Below are 23,255 nucleotides of genomic sequence, written 5' to 3' on the forward strand. Positions count from 1 at the left end.
ATATTGATTCTCTATAGAGCATTTTTTTAACAGATTGATTTCAATTCACCAGAAAGTCAATTTCCATGTTTACAAATAAGACAGAATTCTCAACCAATAATGCTAAAAGCCGAACATTATAATACAGATTGCGCTACTATGCTTGTGCTGTAATCCAAAAACAACCCCAAGACAGCAATTCACTAATGTGAACAAATAAGTTCTACCTTTCTCCCAGCGTAGTGATATTCAAAAGCAGAAACAATGGGGTAAAATACCAGAGTTGCCAATCCTGAAGCAAACACCAATACTAAGACGCCCAACCGAGCTCTGGGAAGCGAAAGATTCCTCAAAAAACTCACGCCTGAAAATCCAAAAACCTCAAGAACAAGAGACATCACAAAAGAAATCCACATCCCTGCTAGTTCCACCCTCAGATTCTGATAGAGGCGCAAGCACAAGAGGACACTGAACTGAGGGATTACATTAAAGGAGATGTCCCGAGGCAGCAAGTGGGTCTATACACTTCTGTATGGCCATAATAATGCACTTTGTAATGTACATTGTGCATTAATTATGAGCCATACAGAAGTTATAAAAAGTTTTATACTTACCTGCTCCGTTGCTGGCGTCCTCGTCTCCATGGTGCCGACTAATTTTCGCCCTCCGATGGCCAAATTAGCCGCGCTTGCGCAGTCCGGGTCTTCTCCTCTTCTCTATGGGGCTCCGTGTAGCTCCGTGTAGCTCCGCCCCGTCACGTGCCGATTCCAGCCAATCAGGAGGCTGGAATCGGCAATGGACCGCACAGAAGCCCTGCGGTCCATGAAGACAGAGGATCCCGGCGGCCATCTTCAGCAGGTGAGTATGAAGACGCCGGACCGCCGGGATTCAGGTAAGCGCTGTGCGGGTGGTTTTTTTAACCCCTGCATCGGGGTTGTCTCGCGCCGAACGGGGGGGGGGGGGGGGGTTAAAAAAAAAAAAACCCGTTTCGGCGCGGGACATCTCCTTTAAGGCCTTGCCAGCCAAAGATTGCAGAAGAGATTCATTCAAAGAATTTACTCAGACAATCAAAAAGGAAATATCAGAGCAGAGAAAAGATGTCAACCAAGTCTACTCAAGAGTTCAAACCCCGGAGGACACTTGTACTCAGGTGGTTAATAGAGATGAGAGAGTATACTCGCTAAGGCACATTACTCGAGCGAGTAGTGCCTTAGCCGAGTATCTCCCCGCTCGTCTCTAAAGATCCGGGGGCCGGCGCGGGTGACAGGTGAGTTGCGGAGGGGAGCTCTCCGTTCCTCCCCGCTCTCCCCCGCCGGCCCCCAAATCTTTAGAGACGAGTGGGGAGATACTCAGCTAAGGCACTACTCGCTCGAGTAATGTGCCTTAGCGAGTATACTCGCTCATCTCTAGTGGTTAACCACTCAGAGAGAGTGACGGAGATCCTCATTGAAAAACAGAGAGAATCCTACTTCCAAAAATTACAACTTGATGACCTTAAAAATTACTCAAGGAGAAATGACATCCAAATTAGAGGAATCCCTGAATCAGTCTTGAACAAGGATATACCAGCGGTTCTAACTGCCATTTTCAATGAGCTTCTGGGCAAAACAGATAATTGTGACCTGGGCCTGGAAAGCACACACCGTGTCTTTAGGCCAAGAGCGATCAACGCAGAAAAGCAAAGAGCTTTTTTAATACTCCAAGACCTATCCAAATTAGCCCTTGACCGAAGAAGACAGATCCAGCCCCGCACTAAAGCTCTGAGGGTAAAAGCTATGGTCTACAAATGGTTGTTTCAATTCGGCTTGGGGATATTCGGTCACAATAAAACCTGGACCATCAGAACCCCTGAAGATCTTCCCCATGTCTTAGCTAAATTAGACTTAGGCCATATTCAAATCCCTGATTGGACCACAGCTGAAGACCTCCTGAGTATACCCGCCATTCCCACATGCCAGGCCATCAGGTAACACTACGCAAAAATAAGAAATCTTGTACCCTCGACGCAGACTCATATACATCTCCTAGAAGAGAGTTAGGCAACGACAATGCTTGAACTCTACACCCAATATACAACTGTGTGACGCTATACGGCTGCACACACATTCCTAATGTCAATGTTACTGTTTTTTGGAATATGTTTATCTGCTTCTGCTTTCCACTAATTATTCTCTTGCAGGTAGCAGACTACGCTGCGAGACATGGATCCACTGTGCCATTTCACGTCCCCCCAAGCTTCTGATTCTTGCTTTATAATCTGGCACCAGATGGGATTCAGTCCCTAAAATCTGGTCCAGCAGCAGTCATAATGTATTTGTTTATTGTTGGCCCAACAAAGGCAGTTGTTAATGTTTTTTGTTTTTATATTTTACTTTGACAGTTCTGCTGAAGCTGTTAATGTAGAAAGTACTCCCTATAACCCTATATATGTCTGACCTACATTTAGCCTCATTTAATGTGACGGGTATTAATATTCCACAAAAAAGGGCACAAACATTGCATTACCTAGCGATTCATGGTGTTGCTATCATTTTCTTTCAAGAAATGCATTTAAGAAAAAATTGTACCCCTATTACCAAAAATAAATCCTTCTCTCAATGGTTCAACGCCTCTACGCCATTGAAAAGACATTGAGGTGTAGCTATAGCCTTACATAGAAAGGTTCTTTGCAAAGCGCTAAATACCAAAGTGGACCCAGAGGGAAGATTTATCTTTGTTAAGGGTGCAATCTGTGACAAAATATTCCCCTTAGCTAATATCTATGCCCCCAACTCTCACCAAGACTCCTTGACACCAACTTCTATAATCAGTTACACAAGTTTGCTGAAAGCCATCTCATCTTAGGTGGAGAATTTAATGTTCCGCTCAACCCCACGTTAGATTACTCAAGTGACTCCTCAGCTGTCTCCTTCCCCAAAATAAAAAAAAATTAAGAAATGGTTAGCGGCTCTCCACCTCATGGACCCATGGAGAACTCTAAATCCAGATACGAAAGACTTCTCCTTTTCCCCCGGGTTCATAAAAATACTTGAGAATCGATTATATTTACATCACGCACTCGCTCTTGGATACAGTCACTAAAACGTTCTATTAACCTATTCTTTACTCAGACTATGCCCCTATTTTCTTGAGATTAATTATCTCCCCCAAAAGGAGGTCTGCATCCAACTGGTTATTGAGCGACAATTTACTGAAAAACAAAGATGAGATTGAATAGATTCACAAGGGCCTTCACCATTGTTTCAGGGAGAATGCCCTGTAGCCACATAACCCCATTATACTGTAGAAGGCCAATAAGGCTGTAATGAGAGGCTTATTTATCGAGCTAGGAGCAAGGAAGAAAAGCGAAAAGGAGAGAAAAGTTACATCTCTCATTGAACAGATTCTCTCTCCTTTCCCCTTCCCCTTCACCATTGTTTCAGGGAGAATGCCCTGTAGCCACATAACCCCATTATACTCCTCACAACAACATGAAAAGCACCTGTTTCATTTGTGCATTAAATTAAAAGAGCTCCTCAACCAAAAATCAGAAAAGCACCTCTACTTCGGAAGATATAAAAACTATGCTTTCTCTGACAAATGCAGTACAAAAATCGCAGCCTTAATTAAAAATCAAAATGCTAAAGCAATTATTCCCAAAAACAAAGATAAAAATGATAAACTACATCATAAAACATCAGACATATCCAAAATGTTCCATGTGTATTACACTGAATTATATAATATCCAAAGCCCTATAGAATCACTAGCTGATAAACACCAAAAAATACGCAACTTTCTGGACTCGGTTAATCTCCCTTGTATAACCATAAATCAACTACAACTATTCTATAGACCGATTACACCCCAGGAAGTGGAGGAAAGTATTCAGACAAGCCCTAAGGGAAAACGCCCAGGTCCTGATGGTTTCAGGTACCTCTATTTCAAAACCTTCGAAAGAAACCCTTTCCCTGCATCTAGTACAATATTTTAACAAGTGCTGACAGCCCACATAACCTTAATCCCCAAAGAGGGAAAGGATGCTACCTAATGCAGCAGTTATAGGCCCATATCTTTAACAATGACGTTAAACTATACGCTAAGATCTTAGCCAACAGAATAAAATCAGCTCTGCTCAGTCCAATCAACACAAAACAGGTTGGCTTCATACCAAACAAAGAAGCAAAGGATAATACTTCCAAATTACTCACTCTGATTCATGTAGTTCAGTGTAACAAATCACCATTAGCCCTTCTCACCACTGATGCAGAGAAGGCTTTTGATTAGACTGGTCGTTCCTCAACACGTTTCCTCAAAAATCTGGTACACCCCTTTCCTCGGCTAGAATCAAAATAAACTGAATTTTCCCCCACAGTCCACATCAATAACGGAACCAGACAGGGACGCCCCCTATCCCCTTAATTATCTGTACTAACTGTAGATGTTTTTTTTTTTTTTTTTTTAAATCTGACAAAATAACAAAATTATGGGTATGAAATGCCGCCACAGACAACACAAAACAGCCTCCTACGCAGACGATATGCTGTTCTTTCTCACAGACCCTAATCCCTTCAATTTTACAAGAGTTTACAAGTGTTGGCCAAATATCTCATTTCAAATTTAATCTCTCCAAATAAGAATTGCTAAATATAAATATAGAGCTGGGCCTTGGGTAGGAATTCTGAAAATGTTTCTTTTTAAAAACACGAGTAAACAAATTACTTATTTAGGGGCAGAAATACCCCAGAATCTCGCAGATCTATACCACTTTAATTTTGTAACCCTGCTCGAGAAAATTGAAAAAGATCTCATCCCTTGGAGCTCCCTGACGATTTCTTGGTTCGGTAGGAAGAATCTAGTTAAAATGATTTGCTTAACAAAAATGTTATATTTACTTCAAACAACTTGTAGCAAAATTCATTTGGCAGAAGAAGGGTCATAGGGTTAAACATCAAACCTTATTAAAGCAAAAAGACTTGGTGGCATGGGTCTCCCAGATTTTGAAACTTTTAGCATTGCCTCCCACCTGAACCCCCTAGTGGATCTGACCCGCCAATCAAATCCCAAACCTTGGGTGGACCTCAACCTCCTCTAGTTTCCAAGAATTAAATGATGCAATTGTATCTAGCTGGTACAAGACCCAGTATTGTATTCCCCTCTCTGTTGGAGATGCCTAAATGATATGGCTTCGTACACACATATCTGGTTTTCATGCCCGCTTATACGACCATTTTGGGAGGAAATACAAAGAATGCGTTGCCTTTTTTTCACTACTAATATTACTCTCTCCCCTGAGATCAACCTTTTAAATTTAGACGCATCGGGTCTCTTAATTAACAACAAATCAATCTTTCCGTTTCTTATGAATGCAGCTAAAATCAGATCTCAGATACTAGAGAGATAATACAATCCCTTCTGTTCTAGAATGGGATAATGAGGTGAACTCAATCTGTTTCTTTGAAGGGGACATGGAGAAGTCCCAGAATCTTTGGAGTGTTTGGTTCACCGTCTTCCATGGAGACCACGATAGTCACCAAAGATGATTAATACCCCATAGCCACAGGATTATTTTCATCCCACCATTTGATTTATTCTATCAACATATTATTCTCAGTATTCACATTTGATACTTTACATTGTTTATCTCAACAGAGCTGTCATTGTTTTATGTCTATTGCTTGTTTTGAATGATTCACATTGTGATTACTCCCCTACCATGATTCCACCTATGTTGTGTTTCCTCCTCCCTATATCCTTAACCTCTTCGTGACCGCCCCATAGTCTTTTTACGTCCTGGCTACGTGGACTTAACCACTAGCCTTAGTGGTCACAACACTTGGGTGAGTGCTGTGGGCTTTTCTCAGGCCAGTGACGTCAGATTCTTCAGTCACATGGCTTGACAGCATGTCTGAAAGGGACTGAGCTGAAATTCTAGGCACAGCCACTATTCAATATAGGCACTGTGCTTGGTATGGACTGCAGTGACAATGGAGTCATCCAAGCGCTGCTGTCACTTCAATCAGCTGATCGGTGAGAATACTGAGTGGCAGACCCTCGTTGACCAACTGTTGATGATCTATTCTGAGGACAGTAGTTTAGTCCCAGAACACCCCTTTAATAGAAGAGTTCGGGATTCTCATTTCTTGGTCAATGTGCAGAGTTGTTGCAGAGTTCGTCTCTTGCTCTAGAACAACTGCCTTGTCCTGTATTACACAGGAGACACATTGATATGAATGGATTTTGGGTAATGCTTCAGTTCCCCTGCGGGGGCACTGCAGGGAACACTTACTGCTATGTTACTGCTAATGATAAGCGTATTGTGAAGAGATCCATATGAAATATAGGAACTGCCCAACGAGGAGAAGATAAGTAATATCCATAATGCTGCAATGAAGTGAGTAATAAAGACTGCACTTACTTCTGCCTGTAGAGAATGAAAATTATAGTGGACACCAAGAACAGAATACAGATGATAGCCAACCAGGAAATGACCTTAAAGGCCGGAGACTCACTGCCTGCGGGAAGAAATGAAGACAACATTAGTGCATAACATGGCGGTTTGGTATACACTGCGCAGAGGTAATGATAATGATGAAGCCTGTGGAGGGTGAGGACCTGCAGTCATGTGACAAAGTTAGGACACAATGTAAAGTTTTGTAATGTTTTAACATATGTATTGTATATAGGGACAATGGCCCAGAGAACAGCTAATTGGGGGGAGTCCCAGTCCATAGATCCCCATAAATCTACTATTGATGACTTAAGGGCCATGGCTAGGATCTGGGCAACCCACCATTACTGAAACTACTATGAATTCCTCATTGTAGCTCAGGGTACTTAAGGTTAATGTCAGACCATCTGTCAGACCCAATGACCCAAAACCTACCAGTAAATCCAGCAAAATGGAAGTGTCTTGAATCAATGTTCAGGTCAAAATACCTTCAACAGCCTATTGGAAAGGAGGTTTTAAATTGATGTGCACACAAGGACCCCCTCAAACATGGTAGCACTTAAAAATCTCTCCATGTATCCAAATTTGGTGGAGGTATGACTTCCAGCACCTTGATCAATCAACTGACCAAAGGATCACAACACTCTGACAAGAACTGCATCCCCTCCATTTTTACTAGGAACACCACCATACATTTCGTAATGTCTGTATCTGGTACTGCAAATGGGACTGAGTTACAATACCAGGCACAGCCACAACCAAATCTACATTCTTGTGCCAATTTATCGGTGATGGTGCTGGGATCGGCCATCATTATTAAAGTCCCGGAAAACCCCTTTGACATACAATTTTTGTAAAAAAAAAAATCAAGCACATAGAAATTCTCATTTTACTGCAAAACTTGGCATGTAGTTACTACTCAGGCAGATATACAAATGATGAGAGTTGTGGTGTGATTAGATAAATGGTCTTGTCACCGGAGGCACGCAAAGTAGTTCTACCCTTGATCTATAAAAAGTCTCTCAGAGGCTCCTTGTGTGTAGTGGACATCTTTGACCTCTAAGTCTGAGAGGGGGCGCATTATTGGAGTGTGAGAACCTGCATGGTTGTATTGATGAATTGTCCCCAACCGGGCTGTACTAACCAGACTGTTTGGAGGTGTTGGGACCAGTAGATGTGTGAGGGCACACAAAGCCATCGGGCTCAGGACACCCTCTACAGACCACTAATAGAGATGATTGTCTCATGGTCAGACAAGCACAAACAACTCCAACTATTGCATTGCCCGCTATCCAAAGACAGGTGGAGCCAATGGAATCATTTCAAGGCATTGGGCAGAAGGACATTGGTTTAATGGCGCCCATTTCATGTATGGCCTCTGACACCCATCATCACCTCCATTTGCAATGGTGTTGTGAGTAAGGAAACTCGACTGCTACAGAGTGGAACTGGGTTGTCTTCAGCAGTGAATGCAGGTTTTCTTTGGCCAATGACAACTGATGTGTTTGTGTCTGAAGGCCTCAGGTAGAGTGCCTCAATATTGCCTTTGCTATAGAGCGGCACACTGCCCCCTGCTGATGTGATGGTCTGGGGGGTTACGACAGTCAGTCCCCCCTAGTAGTGGTACAAGGGCCAATGACAGCTCAGCGATATACTCAGGACATCCTGCAGCCACATGTGTTCCTCTCATGGCGGCTTCCAGCAAGATAATGCTCGGCCGCACACACAAGGGGGTCACAGGAAGCCCCCACAACAGGGTCACACTGCCATGGCCAATAAGAATGAGACTATCTGGGGTGCCAACTTCCACAGCCTATGAGTTTGTATGATCTAGAGGCTCAGTTACAGCAAATGTAGAGTGATATGCTGCAGAATACCATACGGAAACTGTATGCCTTCATGCCTGCCTGTATCACATCTTGTCTCCAAGCTAGAGGAGGTACAACAGGGTACTAGGGCCTCCATGCCTGCCTGTATCACATCTTGTCTCCAAGCTAGAGGAGGTACAACAGGGTACTAGAGCCTCCATGCCTGCCTGTATCACATCTTGTATCCAAGCCAGAGGTGGTACAACAGGGTACTAGAGCCTCCTTGCTCCCCGTATCATATCTTGTATCCAAGCTAGAGGTGGCACAACATTGTACTAGAGCCTCCATACTCTCCATATCACATCTTGTATCCAAGCTAGAGGTGGCTCAACAGGGTACTAGAGCCTCCATGCCCGCCCGTATCACATCTTGTATCCAAGCTAGAGGCGGTACAACAGGGTACTAGAGCCTCCATGTTCCTTGTATCACATCTTGTATCCAAGCTAGAGGCGGTACAAACGGGTACTAGAGCCTCCATTCCCCCTGTATCACATCTTGTATCCAAGCTAGAGGCGGTACAGCAGGGTCCTAGAGCGTCAATACCTGCCTGTATCATATCTTGTATCCAAGCTAGAGGCAGTACAACAGGGTACTAGAGCCTCCATGCTCCCTGTATGACATCTTGGATCCAAGCTAGAGGTGGCCCAACAGGGTACTAGAGGCTCCATGCCCACCCCGTATCACATCTTGTATCCAAGCTAGAGGCAGTACAACAGGGTACTAGAGCCTCCATGCTCTCTGTATCACATCTTGGATCCAAGCTAGAGGTGGCCCAACAGGGTACTAGAGGCCCCATGCACACCCTGTATCATATTTTGTATCCAAGCTAGGGGTGGTACAACAGGGTACTAGAGCCTCCATTCCTGCCTGTATCATATCTGGTATCCAAGCTAGAGGCAATACAACAGGGTACTAGAGCCTTTCTTCACGTGTTCAGTTATCCACTATAAATGATCCTTTTGCTCTGATATTGTAATCACTCACTGATAAAAAAAAAAAAAAACCTTTACAATCACACAGAGAAAGTTTCATTTGATTCTGATAACTTCTTCTAGGTGATGGATTTTTCTTTGACAATAAGTGTATAAAAAAAATTTACCTGAAAAATCTACAGCAAAATAACCTACCTGTAATGTTGACGTCTCTGGATGAACTTGCTGTTCCTAATCTATTGCTGGCTATGCAGACATAGTTCCCACAATCCTCTGCTTTAAAGTCTTGTATCTCCAACCGTAGATAATTATGCAATGTAGAAGTCCAGTACTTGTGCCCTTGGTTGGCCTGTCCTAATGCCGAGCTGCCCAGCAGAATATTGTTCTTGTAAAGTTCAATGGTGGATGGTGGGTGGCTGTCTACACTGCATAATATGATTCCTCTATTTCTTTCATGGGTCTCTAAGAAGGATGAGATCACCAAATTCTTTGGACCATCTGTAAGGTAACCATAAAATGGATTAGGTGCATGTGTCAAGCAGACAAGGCCAATGTTAAGCATTATAGTTTGAGATGATTGGTTGTAGGGACTTTGTTCTTTCATTCACAAACATTCAATACGTTTTAGCATCTTGACTTTCTTTCTATGCAGGGTTCATAACTGGTAGCATGAAGCTTCTGGACATGTATGCAGTCTCTCTTCTGACTCTCTCATGATATTTATTGCCAATATAAATCAATGTGAGTTGTTGGATGCTGTTGGCTTCTACAATTTGTTAACTCCCCCCCCCCCCCCCAACAACAATTTAGTAGGAGCTCATATTTGTTCTGCAAAAAGAGACACTTTAGCTTTGGACAAACAGAACTTATTCTAATTCAAACGGCTGTTGCTCCAGTACTTATTGAAAAAAATACCAAGTATGGGATTGACAAGGGAACTGTCACAACTGGCTGAGTGATTGTATTCATAGAGTGGTCATAAATGTCTGCACACCCAAGTGGAAGCATGTATTAAGTGGGTTACCACAAGGCTCTGTCCTGGGCCCAGTGTTGGTCAACATTGTAATAAATGATCTGGAGGAGGGAATTGTGGGAAACTGATCAAATTTGCAGACGAGTATTCAAAAAGATCTAGAAAAGCTTGCACAGTGGGCGGCGACTAACAGAATGGTATTTAACAAGGAGAAATGCAAAGTCCTACATCTGGGCCAAAAAAATGAAAAAAAGCACATACAGAATGGGAGGAATTGGGCTAAGCAGCACATGTGAAAAAGACTTGAGTATACTAATAGATCATAGACTGAACATGAGTCAACAGTGTGATGCAGCAGCCAAAAAGGCAAACACAATTCTGGGATGTATTAAGAGAAGCATAGAGTCTAGATCACCTGAGGTCATTATCCCCCTCTACTCTTCCTTAGTCAGACCTCATCTGGAAGACTGTGTCCAGTTCTGGGCACCCCACTTTAAAAAAGACATGGACAAACTGGAGCAAGTCCAGAGAAGAGTTCCCAAGATGGTGAGCAGTCTGCAAATCATGTCCTATGAGGAATGGTTAAAGGATCTGGGAATGTTTAGCTTGCAGAAGAGAAGGCTGAGAGGAGACTTAATAGCTGTCTACAAATATCTGAAGGGCTGTCACAGTGCAGAGGGATCAGCCCTATTCTCATCTGTACAAGGAAAGACTAGAAGCAATGGGATGAAACTGAAAGGTAGGAGACACAGTTTAGATATTAGACAGTGAGGGGGATCAATGAGTGGAACAGGTTGCCACGGGGGGTGGGGAGTTCTCCTTCAATGGAAGTGTTCAAACAAAGACTGCACAAATATATGTTTGGGATGATTTAGTAAATCCTGCACTGAGCAGGGGGTTGCATCTGATGACCCTGGAGGTCCCTTCCAACTCTACCATTCTATGATTCTATGTATAGGTTAGTTTTCCCAGAAAAGGAGTGAGAAATTAGGCCTTGCTCATATAATCACTTCTCTAAACCCCAATGATCCTTTAAACATTTTTACAGAAAAGAAAAATTACAAAGCTTTTTTTCCTCTTAAACAAGGCTTTAAATATTGAAAAAAATAACAACAAAACCCTAGATAGATCCATAACAACCCATACTATAAAATAGTAATTTATCTAACACAGTACATTCCATTTAAAAAAGCCTAAAGAATTGAAAATGCCAGAATAGTTGTCTTCAGTTCATCTTGCTTTGGCAAAAGATGGATAAAAAAATAATCAAAAAGTCATATGTACCTCATAGTGGTACCAATAAAAACTAAAGTTGTCCCTCAAAAATCAAGCCTATATACAGCTCTGTCGACGAAAAATTAGAAATGTTCTGGTCCTGGAATGCGACTCCACAGAAAGTGTTTTTGTTATATTGTGCAATAGCAATAAAACATCATAAAACCTTTTAAAAATTTGGTGTTGTCAGAATCGTAATGACTCGTAGATTAAAGGTAACATAATATTTAAGATGCACCGTGAACACCATTAAAAAATCCCCCAAAACAATGTGAGATTTCTTTTTTTTTTTAAATTCATTGCCCTACAACAAAAAATTAATAAGTTATTCAGTACATTATATGGACCCAAAATAGTTTCCTGTAAAAACTAGAATTCATCCCCAAAATATAAGAGTTGTGACCACTGGAACAGAAAAGGGGAAACAATTTAACTAAGCGGTTAAAATGCACTTAAGGTGCCAAATATATTTATATGAGACATAAATTAAAAATCTATAAGTGACATTTGGGGGGGTCCAAATCTAATGTGACTGTTGGGGGTTAAGTGAAGGACTCCCTTACCGTAATTATAACAGGTCTTTGCCCTCTAACAGAAGTAGAAGTAACACTTACATAGTACGCTTATCCCAACCAGCGGGGAGCTCCTGTTGCCCCTCCAGTGATTGGCCAGGCAGTGGTAGGAACCAGTTTCTGAGCTGGACACATTGTTCAGTACATAGATCTTCTCAGGACCTTCATGAAGCCACTTATTGTTCTTGTACCAAGTGTAAGTTATGTTGTCCATTCGGGGAACCTCACAAGTTAGAGTCACAGACTGGCCTTCATATATCTCTTCAGATGGGGCCACTTTCAGCCTCGCACCTAAAATATAAGTGGCAGAACTATGTTATTATGATTACACTCATTGAGAAAAAAAATACATCCAAATAGGAATGTCGGATTGCTGGAAAACTCAGGCCTGCAGTTATATCTCAAACAGATATATGGTGCTGGTGCATCTTGTCTCCACCAGAACTACAGGTAGAGACATGGATATGTGCTGGTGCACTTATAGGGAACATCCACAGCTGATGATTGGCTATCTTCACTCTGGCTCTACAGAGAGCATGGACACATTACAGCAGAGAATATAGGCCGGCGGCGAGTAACAGCGGGGGACCGGAGTGTAGGTGATCCACGGCTTATGTACCTCACTTTACAGCAGTGTAGTGTTGAGGACCGAGCGGGGCCAGATTCATCGGCGCAGCAGGAAAAATGGAGCACAGATTCTAGCGCAGATGGGATGGCAGCGAGAAGACTGACAGCACAGGAGTCAGGAGGGGACAAAGGAGAGCGGTGGAGGGGTAAGTGACACAAGGCGGGAGAGGTAATCCAGTGAGGAGCACACACAGAGCGCAGGAGTTGGATGGGACAAGGCAGAGCAGTGGTGTGAATGACAGTGAGCAGGAGGGAAAATGATGGAATTACAGCTGAGACAGTGACTCGAGCCGTGAGGGGAGATGATGGCGAAGTTACATGCCAAGTGACAGCAGGGTCGGGAGTGGACATTGCAGGCCATTGGGGGAGACTCACAGCAGTGGCCAGAAGAGCAGATGAATGGAGATTGCAGCCCAGCCAGGAAGCACACATACCAGAACACCTGATATCAGCCAATCCACTGTTGTGGGCATCAGCTGTCCCTCCAATATAACTCAACAAGGCCAACCTGTGTCTCCACCCATTCTTCCGGTGAAGACAAGATGCACCAATACCCAGATAAATGTATAGACTAGCAGATATACCCAGCTTTGCCCGAGCAAACAACAGTTGTTTGCCTGTTTTTTGATTGAAAAATTTATGAAGTTGTAGTTACTTTAAAGCAACCAAGGAATAAAATATGTATATACTTAGGGGAGCGTTAGATTCTCCTCAGACTGCATGTACTGATGTCCCTCTGTAAAATGTGCCACCCCTCCCACTCCCTCACTTTTCACCCTCAAAGGTAACGCCCCCTTTTATTCCAATTTACTCCCAGACAGGAGGTTGCAGTCCCTTTTTAGCCTTCAAGGCATGTTCCATGCCTGCAGTTCATGACTGCTTTCTTATGTACTTTACAGCCTTTCAGTATATGCACATAGAAGTCAGTTATATTATGCTCTGTATATGCACAGAGGTCAGTTAGATTGTCCTCAGTATATACACAGTGGCCAGTTATATCCTCCACAGTATATACAAATAGAGGTCAGTTATATTATCCTCAGTATATGCACACAGAGGTCACTTAAATTTCCAATATATACACATAGAGGTGAGGTAGATTCTCCTCAGAATACGCACGCAGAGAAGTGAGGTAGATTCTCCTCAGTATATACACAGTGGTCAGTTATATTCTCCTCAGTATATACACATAGAGGAGCGTTATATTCTCCTCAGTATATACACATAGAGGAGCGTTAGATTCTCCTCAGTAAATACACACAGAGGTAATTTATATTCTTCTCAGTATATACACGTAAGGGTTGGGGTAGATTCCCCTCAGTATATACACATAGAGGTCAGTTATCTTCTCCTCAGTATATACACATAGAGGGGAGGTAGATTCTCCTCTGTATATACACATAGAGGTTGGGTAGATTCTCCTCAGTATATACACATAGAGGTCAATTATCTTCTCCTCAGTATATACACATAGTTGTGAGGTAGGTTCTCCTCAGAATATACACATAGATGTGAGGTAGATTCTCCTAAGTATTGTAGCACAGCGGGGGTTAAAGAGCACTCCAAACCATCACTTTTCTTTTCTTTTGGTTTATTTACACAGTCTTTAACAGGAACATAAATAACTGGGTCTCCAGATAAATGGTAAATGATAGCAACAAAAAGTCTCTTGTTCAGATTTAACCCTCCTCAGTCCGGAGGTGACACAGGTCACTCCTCAGCTGAGGAGACCATACCAGTCCGTAGAGGTGTACAGACCTGTGGATGTCCAGAGCGCAGCTGGTCCTTCTGCCTTCAGTCTCTTAGGCTCTAGTCCAAGGGCAGGCGTATCCCCTCCAGCGGTCCTGCTGCAACTAGGTAGCGCCTCGTCCACAGCGTCTCTCTCTGTTCACAGTGGAAGTCACAGAGTACTTGCAGCCTGTATCTCCCAGGCGCACACAGACACCTCTCTACCTTCCACCTGTCTCCTTAAATGGCAGGCTGGACAGGTGGTAAGATCTGGCCTGGAGTGAAAGTGGACCGGACTACCTCCCAGAGGCTAATAGCCTCTTTGACACATACCTTCCACTCCAGGCTATTCCTCTTACCCTGTTACAGTATATACACACACAGAGGTGAGGTAGATTCTCCTCAGTATATACACATAGAGGTGAGGTAGATTCTCCTCAGAATATACACAGAGAGGTGAGGTAGATTCTCCTTAGTATATACACACACAGGGGTCATTTATATTCTCCTCAGTATATATACATAGAGGTGAGGTAGATTCTCCTCAGTATATACACCTAGAGGTAAGGGAGATTGTCCTCAGTATATACACAGAGGTTAGTTATATCCTCCACAGTATATACAAATAGAGGTCAGTTATATGATCCTCATATTATGAGGACAGAGGTCAGTTAGATTCTCAGTATATACACATAGAGGTGAGGTAAATTCTCCTCAGTATATACACATAGAGGGGAGGCAGATTCTCCTCAGTATATACACATAGAAGTGAGGTAGATTCTGTTCAGTATATACACATAGAGGTGAGGTAGATTCCCCTCAGTATATACACATAGATGTCAGTTACTTTCTCCGCAGTATATACACATAGATGTGACGCCACAAGATCACGTGGAGGCCTTCCTTGGCATTGTTGAAAGGGTGGCGTAGAAGGCGCAATTGCCTCAAGAGCGGTGGACGCAGGTGTTGGCCCCATACTTAATTGGAGAACCCCAGAAGGTGTATTATGATTTGGCGCAGCAGGATGCAAGAGAATATGCAAAGTTAAAAGCCGAAATCCTTGCTCGCCTGGGAGTCAGCACGGCAGTCAGAGCACAGCGGGTGCATAACTGGAAGTATTCACCAGAGAAGCCACCCCGGTCTCAAATGTTTGACCTGCTTACACTGGCTCAAAAATGGCTACAGCTGGAGACATCATCAGCTGCTCAGATTGTAGAAAAAGTGGTGATGGACCGATTTGTGCAGTCCCTGTCTAGGCCCATGCAGTGTTGGGTTGTCCAAGGAGATCCCAAGAATGCAGATGAGTTGGTGGGCCTTGTGTAGAGATATCTCACAGTGGAGGAGGCGCTTTGCACTGCAAGAGCAGCACCTCGTGGTGTCAACCCTGGGTTGGATGCTCGGAGGAAGGAATCCCGGGTCAGCATGGAGGAGAAGCCAAAGAGTTTAAGAGGAGCGGAGCCTGTCAGCCAAGTCACCCCGCTAGTGTGCTGGGAGTGCCAGAAGCTAGGGCATATTGCAGCCCACTGTCCGGCAAAACCGAGCCCATGGACTGTACTTATGGTCGGCGATGTTCGTGGTTTGCGCATCCGGTATGTATTGTGATGCCGGCCAAGGACCCACAGCCCCAGAGGTGCCAGGTAACGGTGAACGGGGTCAAAGTGTCGGCCCTACTGGACTCAGGGAGCTTGGCCTCCCTTCCCCTTATGTTACTACAGGGGGAAAAACTGGGGGTCATTTGCATACATGGGGACACAAAAGGGTAGGCAGCTTCCCAGGTATCCATAGACACTGACTCTGAAGTGTGTGCACACAAGGTTGGGGTGGTGGAAAATTTGATCTACCCTGTTGTCCTTGGGAGAGACTTTCCCCTGTTTTGGAACTTATGGATCAATTTGTTACCAGTGGGTAACCAGGACAGTGGAGTCCATAATGATGAATTGCCTTTTGCAGGGGTAACCGAGGAAGAGGAGCTGTCAGAACCTCAGATGCTTGATCTTGAGGTGGCACTGGGTAATTTTGGATCTGCCCAGACTAATGACCAGACTTTAAAAAATGTGTTTGAGAATGTGTCTGTTATAAATGGTGCACCGCGGAGTACAGGGGCGGGAGAGAGCTTCCCTCACTTTGACATTAAAAATGAGTTATTGTACAGAGTGACCAAAATTAGAGATGAGGTAGTGGAGCAGCTTCTAGTACCTGGTTCCTATAGACACACAGTCTTACACTTGGCCCACATCACATATTAGGGGGCCTAAAAAATGCAGGAGCGCATCTTACAGTTTTGCCAATCCTGTCCCACCTGCCAGGTGACCGCTCCTGCTCCACATTTTAAGAGCCCGTTAATCCTGTTACCTATAATTGAAGTACCATTCGAATGGGTTGCCATGGACCTTGTAGGGTCCCTGGTAAAGTCAGCTAGGGGTCACCAGTATATTTTGGTAGTAGTTTGTTAAGCAACCAGGTACCCAGAAGCAGTTCCGAAGAGGAATACTTCCTCCAAAAGCATTGGGAAGGAATTGTTTCACATATTTTCAAGAGTGGGTATACCAAAAGAAATATTAACAGACCAGGGGACTCCATTTATGTCCAAGGTGATGCAGGAACTCTGCAAACTGCTTAAAATTAAGCAGTTAGGTACCTCTGTCTACCATCTGCAGACCGACGGGTTGGTGGAAAGGTTTAATAAAACCTTAAAAAGTATGTTGAAAATGGTGGTAAAGAAGGATGGATGAGACTGGGACTGTCTACTTCCCTACCTGCTCTTCTGCATCCGAGAGGTCCCACAAGCATCCACGGGCTTCTCGCTGTTTGAGTTGTTATATGCGCGACAACGCCGTAGATTGCTTGATATTGCCAAAGAAATGTGGGAGGCCGAGGTTACTGTGCATAGAAGTGTGGTGGAACATGTGGCCCAGATGCAAGACAGAATTGCCAAAGTCATGACCGCGGTGAGAGAGCAACTCCTCGGGGCTCAGGAGAGCCAAGCCCGTGTGTATAATAGAACGACAAAGGTCAGGCAATTCAGCCCGGGGGACCTGGTACTGGATCTTGTCCCCACGGTAGTGCATAAAGATGCATCCTCTCACCATGCAGGTAGCTGACTACCAAATAGAGGAGCAAATTACACCTGTGCAGGACACCGATGAGACACCCACTCACACTGCCTCTTGATATAGAGGGGGGTGGCTGCTTGGCGTACACTCCCACACATAGTGGATACAGGGTGCCAGACCATTCTGATATATGTAGTTCACCATGCAGACCAGCAACCTATTAATGACGCCATGATAATTTGGCGGGTTGCCCTGCATATCCATCAGTGAACCACATTGGTACTGCCACCCTGGGCTCCCCCTGGAGTCTTAATGCCACACTGCATGTGAATGATAGATAATAAATGCAAGGCATTGGTTGGATGTTGGCCAAGATACATGAGCCCACTAACCACTTCACGGTTCCTTACGTTGTAGTGGGTCCCTACACTAATATAAAGGCATCACAGAAGGGGGAATCAAGAATTAAAAACAATCACAGAAAATGGCCGTTCCTTACTGACTGAGGAGAGCATATAGATGCGTCCTCCTCTCACCATGCAGGTAGCTGACTACCAAATGGAGGAGCCAATAACACCTGTGCAGGACACCGATAAGACAACCACTCACACTGCCTCCTGATAATGAGGGGGGTGGATGCTTGGCGTACACTCCCACACATAGTGGATACAGGGTGCCAGACCATTCTGATATATGTAGTCACCATGCAGACCAGCAATCTATTAATGACGCCATGATAATTCGGCGGGTTGCCAATGCCTTGCATTTATTATCTATCATTCACATGCAGCATGGCTTTAAGACTCCAGGGGGAGCCCAGGGTGGCAGTACCAATGTGGTTCACTGAAGGAAGTGCAGGGCAACCCGCCAAATTACCATAGCGTCATTAATAGGTTGCTGGTCTGCATGGTAAACTGCATATATCAGAATGGTCTGGCACTATAAAGCCCTTCCCTGAAAAGCCATTAACGGGGATGGCGGCAGCAGAATTCTCTACCGCAGCTGTCATGTGTGACAGCTGCGGTTGAGAATTGAAGAATTCCTCTGCTGCATCTATCACAGATGTGGCATATGTAGCAGCAGGGAATTCTTTTAACTAATGGGGGTGAAGGAAACATCTGCTGCATGCAGATGTGTTCTTCATCCCCGTGGGGGACACTGTAGCGGTGCAGAGGTAAGTATTTTTTTTAAATTCTTTTTACATAAAATGTTTCTTTTTTAGGGAAGAGCTTATATGTAAAGCCCTTCCCTGAAAACAATGCAGGGGGCCGGCAGAGCATTGTTTTCAATAAAGTTGCCTGCAGCAGCCACGGCTCCATTGAAAAGAATGTGTGCATTCCCAATGGTGCACGCATGACCTATCTTTGCAGGCACACGCCTGCAAAGTACGGACATGTGCACACACCATAGGGAATGCATTGTTGTAAATACAAACGTGTTTTGTGCGTGCGTACACATGCACAAAAACACGATCATGTGAACCCACCCTATATCCCCAGATATTCCAGTACTAATGTTAGAATAGTGCCACCTGCTGTTTATATCCCCAGATATTCCAGGATTGATGTTAGAATAGTGCTGTCTGCTGTTTACAACCTCAGATATTCCAGAACTAATGTTCAGATAGCGCCATCTTTTGTTTATATCTCTAGATTTTCCAGGACTAATGTTATAATAGTGCCACCTGCTGTTTATTTCCCCAAGTATTCCAGGTCTAATATTATAATAGCGTCACCTGCTGTTTAGTACTAGAATTCCTGAGGATATGAGCAGCCAGTGGCTTTATTATAGCATTAAACCTGGAATGCCTGGGGATTTAATGTTCTAATAGTGCCAACTGCTGTTTATATACCCAGATATTCCATGACTAATGTTAGAATTGCACCTCATGCTATTAATATCCCCAGAGATTCCAGAACGAATGTTAGAACAGTGCCCCCTGCTGTCTATGTCCCCAGATATTCAAGGACTAATGCTAGAATAGTGCCCCTTTCTATTCAAAAGCCTTTCCACCTGAATAACTGCTTGAGGTAGTCACATGTACTAATTTTTGCTTCTTTGCAGCAACGCTGTCTTACTCTCAAGTTTCTTTCTGGGACATCCCCTATAAAGGATGCACAGCCAAGTTGTCATCCAGCACACAAGCTCATATATACAGTGTAGTACATAATCTCTACTCACTTTGTGGAGTGAATTTAATGGATTTTTCCACAGTTCCTAGAGAGTTTTGCGCCTGACACTTGTATTCTCCTTGGTTCTTTGTTGTGATGTCTCCAATTTCTAGCCTCAATGTGTTATGAGATGAAGACAGTTGGAGCTGTTGGGTGACGTCATGAAGCCCGGAGGAGTCAAATGTTTCTTTTCCCTTGAGAAGATGCATTTGTGAGGCAGGGTTGCTGTCCACAGTGCACAGTATTACCCCTCGTTGTCTACCCTGGAGCTCTAGAAATGAAGTCAGGGACAGGTTCCTCGGTGGATCTGTTCAAAGAATGGAAATCAAAATGAATGATGAGGAAATTCTACATGGAAGTGATGAACATCTCCTTGAAGTAGGAAGCAGCCTGGGACTTCCTGTTTCACACATTGTTGTTTCAGTCAAGGGCACATGGGTTGACATAAGGCCCATTTAGACAATGATTATCCCTCAAAATCCGCTCAAAGCCATGTTTTCAGCGATAATCATTGCATGTAAATGTGCCCATCTTTCATTTTTCTGCCGAACGATGGACTTCAGTTCAACTTGAAATCCGACATTCAGCAGAACAGCTGATAAGACGGACCACACGCTGTGCTCTGCCCGGGGAGCGCTGATAACAGCTGATTGCATTGTCTCAGATGTTCTCAGCTGTCAGCCCCGCTGGCAGAGCAAAGAGAATTTATTCAGAGAACAACAGGTGGTCCGCTGAATAAATTCAGCTCCCAGAAGCTCACAGGCTACTAATTGGTACTAATAAGCATTAGTACCAATTAGTAGATCATGCAAAATTATCACTCAAAAGCCATCTTTTGAGCGATCATCTTTGTGTCTAAATGGACCCTAACTTTGTGCCAGTATTTAGCACCATGCTGGTGTATGTTGTCATATTGCAAAACATGCAGCTTACCTGTCAAGCCACACCCATCCCCATTACACCATGCCCACTTATCGAATGAGGCTTAAAAGAGGCTTAAAAGGGTTGTCCAATTGTAGACTACAGATAGCCTATTCACAAGATCGATCAACTGTAGATCAGCAAGGGTCTGCTGGCAGGGACCCCAGTGATCAGCAGTTCTCTGGACCCATGCACTCATGCACTGAGCTGATTTTTGCAGGAAGCTGAGAGCTCAGTTCCAATGGATGTGGCCAGGGTTGGTGTTACAGGCAGATTCCATTCACTTCAATGGGAACTTGCCTGCAATACCAAGACTCGCTACTGCAGTGAAAACTGAGCTGCCTGATTCCTGTAGAAAGCAGCTCAGTACACAAGTGCACAGCTCATCAAAGAGGGTCCTGGGTGGCAGACTGTCATGGACCTACTACTGATGGCTTATCCAGTGGCTAGACCACCAATAGCATAGAATTGGACAATCCCTTTAAATGTGGAGCAAGACATATACACCCATTTGGAGAAAATTGCACCAGAATTCAACCCAATACCTATTTATCTATGTAGGTGAACCATTTTATTGATGCTCTTCAATTTGACTTATGTGAGTCATAAACATTTCAGAGGGATTTACCCAATAATTGGTAGGAGTGTAGGGGCTACCCTAAAGGGTTAAAGTGTTGCTATAGCAATGAACTAAGAGACGTGCCAAAAGCTGCACCAAATTATTATGTGCAGCAAAATCTGCCAAATTGTGGCATGGCCAAACAGAGCGTGCCTAGCGGTGGACTCTTACTGTTTAACTGATGGCTACCAGATGGAAGGGATTTTTTGCTACATCAGCAGTAGAGTGCAGGGAGTGTGTAGGCGAGCTGAGATACTGCTGGGGAGCTACACAAGAGGTGCAACAAGTGGAGCTGCTGCTGCCAGAGAGAAAAAGCAGCAGGAACTTTGATTCCTGGAGAGGGCAAAGAATCCTGTGCTAAGGAATCAGAGACTGCCTGACCGGAGATGGCTGACCAACACAGCGAGGAGGCTGAGCAAAGAAAGCTGCAGTAGAGTCGCTCTACTGACCCAGGATCAGCTTTGGTCAGTAGCAACGGTGACTCCCGTGCAACAGAACCGTAAGTGAGGCTGACCTAAAAGGGACATTGGATGTGCACACCAAAAAAAGGGTTAGAAATAGCAGCCAGCTACAGAGAGAGACAGAATCCACGTGGGGAAATTGGACCATTGCTAAGGATCCAGTGCTCGCACCCCTGTTCACAGAATGAGTCAAACGTTTCCTGGGGTGTGGAGTGATAAGACAGTCTCCGGATGCAATATGTTTCACAAACCAGCCAGCAGACAGCAGAACGTGCAAATTCTAAGGAGAGCAGCAGGTGTTATCGGTGAAGACACGGAGTAACTACAGCATCACTTTACACCTTCTAACAGAAGGACATGTAGATAGATAAAAGTAAAGGCAATTTCCATGCCTAGAGGCCTTTAAAGGGGTTGTCCGGCCATAAACATTAGGTCTCATTACTTCTGTTTGCCCAATACAATGCACTTTGTAATATACATTGTGCATTGTAAATTAGGCAAACAGAAGTTATTCACTTACCTCTTGGCTGCCCCCCCCCCCCTGTGTTGCTCCTCGGTTGCCATGGTTTCTGGTTCCGACAAGTCTCTAGTCCTCTTCTTGTCGGGACGACCGGGGACGCGCCTCTCCAGCACAGCTCTGCGCATGTGCAGAAGAACTTCAGCCTGGGAAGCTCAGTTCTGCCTGAGGAGGCATGTCTGCTGGCTCTTCAACTCCAAGGTAAGAATGAGAGGAGGGGCGGGCTCTCGTGGGGGGGGGGGGAGGAGGGAGGGAGGAGGGAGGATGGATGTGTGCAAGTGGCTGTCAGAAGTCCCGGGGGGGGGGGGGGGGGCGGGAGCGAGCGACAGTGATGTGTGTGTGTGTGTGTGTGTGTGCATGTGCAATGTCAGGAGACCCGGCTGTCAGAAGTCCCGGGGGGAGGAGGGGGGGGGGGGTGCTGCTAGTGTACTTGTGTGTGGGCACTGTAAAGGGGGACTCTGTGGGGGAGGTCACAGGGGGGGGCACTGTATAGGGACGCTGTGGATGGGGGGCATGTGGAGGGGGGCTACTTTGGAGTGCAATGGGGGGGACTCTGGGGGGGTGGCATGTGTAGGGGGGGTACTGCGGAGGGCACTGTGGGGGGGGATACTGGGGGGGGCACTGTTGAGGGGGGACTGTGGAGAATGCTGTGGTTGGGGGGAATGAGGGGGGATACTTTGGAGGGCACTGTAGGGGTGACACTGGGGGGCATGTGTAGGGGGTACTGTAGAGGGCACTGTTTGTGGCACTGTGGGGGATCATTAAGGGGGCACTGTGGGAGAGTGCACTGTGGGGGGGGGGTCATTGTGAGGGGTGGGTCGCTGTGGGAGGGGCACTATGAGGGCATGTGAGTGTGGGGAAATGTTTTGTTTCACTTTAGCAGGGTGGGGGGGCAGTAGGTAGCCTTGCAGTGGGGGGCTGCAGGAGAGTTCTCTCTGGGCTCTCCCCAGCCCCTCTCCATTCACTATACATAGTGCTGCTGTTTACACTCATGGTACGATTTTATCGTGAACCATGAGTGTATAATGCAGTCTCCCCTGGCCACACCCCCTCTGATTATAGTATGCAGCAGGGGGCGGGGCCTGGGCGGGGAGAGACTGTAGATCAGTTCAATAGAGGTGGGCGTGTC

The 23,255-nt window shown here is 44.8% G+C and overlaps 1 protein-coding gene across 1 annotated transcript in view; it reads right to left on the reverse strand.

Annotated features, from left to right (window-relative positions):
- SIGLEC1 (sialic acid binding Ig like lectin 1) overlaps positions 1-23,255 on the reverse strand; it is a 114,230-nt gene that overhangs the window by 10,410 nt on the left and 80,565 nt on the right. The window contains exons 18-21 of the mRNA XM_066572863.1: positions 19,619-19,915; positions 12,072-12,320; positions 9,405-9,707; positions 6,377-6,473 (exon numbers count right to left, since the gene is read on the reverse strand). Of these exons, the coding sequence (XP_066428960.1) occupies positions 6,377-6,473; positions 9,405-9,707; positions 12,072-12,320; positions 19,619-19,915 (946 nt within the window). The remainder of the gene's footprint in view (positions 1-6,376; positions 6,474-9,404; positions 9,708-12,071; positions 12,321-19,618; positions 19,916-23,255) is intronic.

The sequence above is a fragment of the Eleutherodactylus coqui genome, chromosome 7 (assembly GCF_035609145.1).
Source record: "Eleutherodactylus coqui strain aEleCoq1 chromosome 7, aEleCoq1.hap1, whole genome shotgun sequence".
NCBI lineage: Eukaryota > Metazoa > Chordata > Amphibia > Anura > Eleutherodactylidae > Eleutherodactylus > Eleutherodactylus coqui.